At 36.8% G+C, this 5,000-nt stretch overlaps 1 protein-coding gene across 2 annotated transcripts in view; it reads right to left on the bottom strand.

Moving 5' to 3' along the window:
* Positions 1 to 344: 344 nt before the first annotated feature.
* LOC143294047 (uncharacterized) overlaps positions 345 to 5,000 on the bottom strand; it is an 8,548-nt gene continuing 3,892 nt past the window's right edge. The window contains exons 4-5 of one of the 2 annotated variants that reach the window (XR_013056869.1): positions 1,005 to 3,994; positions 345 to 913 (exon numbers count right to left, since the gene is read on the bottom strand). Coding sequence is in view for 1 of the 2 variants with exons in the window: in XM_076605460.1 (XP_076461575.1) it covers positions 3,771 to 3,994 (224 nt within the window). In the remaining variant the exon portion in view is untranslated. Of the gene's footprint in view, positions 3,995 to 5,000 lie in introns of both variants that reach the window. The other variant, XM_076605460.1, reaches the window with a different exon arrangement.

The following is a 5,000-nucleotide window of genomic DNA, read 5'->3' as shown; positions in this document are numbered from 1 at the left end:
ACACAAATACATACACCCAACCTCCCATTCAGTCACCCACCTATCCAAACACACACAAACACTTTGGAATTTGAACATTATTAATTTAATTTTAATCCTTTTGCTCCAGATGTGGTATAAGGGATAAACAAAAAGCAATAGATGTCTATGAAAAAGTCAAAAGGTAAAATTAAACACAAAACACCTCGAATTAATGGTAAAACCTCTCAGAGAAGAAACATGTAAATAACTAAATCAAACAATTTTACACGCAGGCAAAAAAAAATTGCGTAGATAGAAATGCTTGTTTTTTCTTAGTGCTAAATACCGAAAAACCCTGCATATTAGATGATAATGAAAATCACTTGTTTTTTTTTTTTTTTTTTTTTTTTCAAAAACATGAAATAAAATCAAGATATTTCCTATATTGAGACAATTCAGAACATTAAAGGATGAACAAACAAACTAACCAACAAATAAAAATCCAGAAACAATTCTTTTAGTTTGCAATCTACAAGGAAACTCAGATCCATCAATATTCAATATGCCTGATATAACTCTTTATATAAATACTATGATGGCGTTTAACAGGGTGTATGTCTCTTTCAAAATGCACAAATGCAAATATTATGTTTCTGTGCAAATTAAGGAAATATGAAGAAAAACAAAAAAATGAAGTTTTTAAATGCTTACTGATCATGCCCAAACAATTCACACCCATACAAAAGACCAGGCATGACCATGACATTGAATAAATCAAACAACGCTATTGGCAAGATAATGACATTCATGTGATTTGATAAAACTAAATATAACCTTGAGGGCTTATAATACACTGCTTTTTCTATTAGAGAATTTACGACTGCTTTTAAAAATAGTACCCAAGTACTGAAAGTTTTGTACACAGTAAAAGTTTCTATACCATGAGTAAAACCTAAAATGAAGCATACATTTCCGTTTCTTACAAAAAGAAACAAATCACATTAGATTTTACACAGTAAAAGTTTCTATACCATGAGTAAAACCTAAAATGAAGCATACATTTCCGTTTCTTACAAAAAGAAACAAATCACATTAGATTTAACAAAGTTTTCGCCATAAACACATAACAACCACTGAAAAAAATCACTGAATCAAAATGGAATTCATCACATAAAGTGAACAAAACAGGGTAATATAATCTACAGATAATCATATTAGAATAGGGAACTGTGTTCCATTTCAGCGTCCCAGTACGGTTTGGAATGTTAAGCTGTCAGTGAACAAAAACAAGTACTACTTTATCATCTATGCTGAGTTGAGTATTTACTTATAAATTAATATGTGTGGTTGACAGTCAATGATTATATGCCCTTCTTACAGTAGCGTGTGTAAAAGAAAAACAAAGAAACAAACAGAATGTGTGGTAAGTGAGAGAAAGACGTACCATGTTTTGATTCATAGCTATTGGTCATTTATTTGTGGTACCGAAATTCTGAGTCTGCAAGACGAGATACTCCTCACTGCATTAAGAAACGTCACTGTAATACTGTGATTCATTCCCCTCATTTCATATCTTTCCCCATACACTGAGTATTTCAGTGGCCTTTCTTTGCACCACCTGAACAATAAAATGGGAATTCATCATTTTACTATTTGCCAACTATGAGTTAACACATGATAACACAAACACAACCCTTGTCTTGCATTCTTGTACTTTCTGTGTTTACATGTCGTTACAGAACAATAATTATGTATCTTGTTTGTATTATTTGCATGTCATTTTTAAATCTTCATTTTCAGTGGAACACTGGTGTGTCTATGACATCATACTGTAGCTATGAATGATTGATTCTACATGTCTTCTATGTTTATGTGTTATTATGGTTTCGGATGTCTTATTCGCATTATACAGTGAAGTGTGCCATGGGCAGTATCTCTCAAACGGACAACAAACCCATCATATTGCAATGAACTCATGAGCTGGCTGTGAATTGACATTTAAGTTCTTGTGTGCGAAGTGTGGCCTCCTCGGGACTCTGTGTGCCACGTGCACTATGTCTAAAGATAACCAGTAAACAACGTCTTCAAGAACATGACTAGATTCATGGAATTTACTTTTTCCCAATGGACTGCAACAGTGCTTGTGTTTTGGACAATGTGTAATCTTGTATGGTGTGTGCTATACATACTTGAGAAGTACAGCGGATATCTTGATATTTCACAAAGAATTTTGTTTCTTTTTCATTCATACTCTTCTTTTTCTTTTTTTTTCAAACGGAAATGTTTCCAGCCTGAATCCAAATTCAAGTTCGCAACCTGGCAGCAAACTTATTTTTGGACAGGACATATGTAAGCGAGTGATTATTTTTCATTAACGTGGAATACCAATGGGGAGACTGGTCAGTTCTGGGCTATATATAAGGCTGAACACGGAGAACCGAGGAGGCCACCCCCAGGAAGAGACCAAAAGAGCAGAGCCGGCCTGCAGAGCAAACCCTTACAAGACTGGTCTGCAGCTAGATGATGATTTCAAGGGGTATGTGATGTGTTAGATTCTAAGCCAACATAGGCCGTAGTTAGGTTAGGACAGGCTGTAGCATGTCTGTGTTGATGACTGAAGAATGCTACTGTGGGTAGATAAGATAAGATAAGATAAGATAAGATAAGATAAGAATAACTTTATTATCTCCACCTGGAGAAATTTGGTCAGGTGCATTATCACAACATAGACAAGTAAACAACATGGGGACCATAACTGTAAAAGCCAACAACAGCCCCAACAAATATTACGAAGATACAAATGTAAAAAATATCACATACATCGTTTCATACATACATCCACACACTGCAGGTAATAACTAGTATTCTTAATGTAAAAACAGAAAGAATTAAGAAACATTATTTGAATATAATTATAAACATAGCCTACTATACTGCACATTGATTATAATAGACAGATAAGATAAGAATAAAGATGAATTGCGGAAAACCACAACCAGATAATCAGCACACACCCGCACCGCACCCCCCCCCCCCCACCCCACCCCACACACGCAGATAAGTGATATCCAAGAATGTTGAGAATTTGTGACTGAATAAACAAAGGATCTAGAAATGAATCACGTCTTCAGAACTTGTTAGTTGTTATATGTTGTGAAATCATTCCCTCTCGTCACAATCTATTTGATGGTGGTGTGTCATTCATTTGTTGGTTCGAGTCTACTCTCTACCTTTCCACATCTCTTAGATGGTAGGCTATCCTCCCTGTATGAAATCTTATTGTGTCGGGTAACGTCAGGCACCAAACATAGGGAACCAAACGAAATCAGAGAGAAGAAACTGCATTCCCCTGAGTTGAAATGTTCTAGTAGTAAGTTGGAATTTACAGTTGATGGAGATAGGGATATTCACTCGTGAGACAGTTGGCACAAGATAAATCCACGACTCTTCCTTCGTGTAATAGTAATATTCACTGATATGATAGTTTGTGGACATGACTCTTCAATTCCACTTAGTGTAAAACACTATCAGGGTAATAGCGACACCTTTTCGCCAATGTGATAGTAGCGACGCTTTTTACCCGAGTGATAGTGCTATACGCCCGTGTTATAATAACATCAGGGTAAGATCTATTAGTGGAGTAACGGTGGGGTGGGGGTAGGGGTGGGGGTAATTTGAGTCTGTTTCACTGGTATGGCACAGTTTCCATTTGCAGATATCAAAATCATTCTGTTTCCTTTTTAATTCCTATTTCTTTTTCTACTTTTCTTTTCTCCGCTTGTTCATCTCGTTGAATCTTTGCCCCCAAATCAAGCCTGTGCGCCTGCCGCCTTCTGAAAGGGGTCCACGGGTGTGCTGGGCATTACCGGCATTCCGTAGCCGGGTGGATAGGCAGGATCGCTGGGTGGCGGGTACTGCGGTTGCATCGGAGGAGGAGGAGGCGGTGGTGGATATGCGGTGTTGTACTGGGGGGGAAGTGGAGGGGGAGGGGGGTGCTGCTGCTGCTGATGATGATGCACGACCACCGTTTTCTCTGTGGGGACACACACGGCAAAATCAGCTGCTGTTACAAGTCAAGTCAAGTCAAGTCGAAGTAAATCATTATCACTCAAGGAGAAATCGGCGTGTGGTCGTAGTCGCTCATAAATACAAACATAAGCTAAACACTCGAAAGATATGTACATGTTTAAGCATTCAAAGAGATCACATAAGATTTTACTGACATGTTTGAAAATATTTTATTTTTACTTATTTGAAAACAATGAACAGGCAAAGCAATACGTAATAAATGAATGAATGAATAAGATAAACGGACAAATGAACAAACCAACTAACCATCCAATTAATCAAACAGTTGCCCGAAGGCAACAACAGTCACAACAACAGTAACAATGATACTACTACCACTACTAATGATGATAATGTAATGGACCAATTGAGTAGTAAGGGGTTGTTTAATTATGAATTTGATTTTTGGATACAAGGATGAAAACATTAAACGGGAATATAATTTTGGATCAATATTGTCGTGGATCAATAACCTGTCGGCGACGCCACTTTTGTAGCCGTGTTGTGAACCGAATGGTATGTTCTTGGGGAACGGCACAAAAGAATTACTGAATTACTGAATTAAAAAGAGTATGAAGGTGAATGGATAGAAAAGATCCGCTCGCAGGCCAGTCACAAAAGGGTTTTTCTATTGTTCTATTACAATATCATGAGAAGTAAAAGAAGTGGAAAAGAGACAAGTCAAAATCATTATTATCGAGGGTAATAGATAAGCAAGTAAAATGCTTTTTTACACCCAGCCCTCGCCCTAAAGAGGGAATAAAGCTTAAAAAAAGTGAAAATGAGCACACACAAAAAGAAGAAAAAATTCAAAACACAATCAAAATACACCATTATTTCACCATTCAAAGCCATTCCACAAAAGGAAGAAGAAGAAGAGATGAAAAGAAAAAAAAAAAGAAAAAAAGATGAAACACACACACACACACACACACACACACACACACACACACACACACACAAATGCACCC

Source organism: Babylonia areolata, chromosome 19 (assembly GCF_041734735.1).
Source record: "Babylonia areolata isolate BAREFJ2019XMU chromosome 19, ASM4173473v1, whole genome shotgun sequence".
Taxonomy (NCBI): domain Eukaryota; kingdom Metazoa; phylum Mollusca; class Gastropoda; order Neogastropoda; family Buccinidae; genus Babylonia; species Babylonia areolata.
This window is presented reverse-complemented; position numbering and strand designations above follow the sequence as displayed.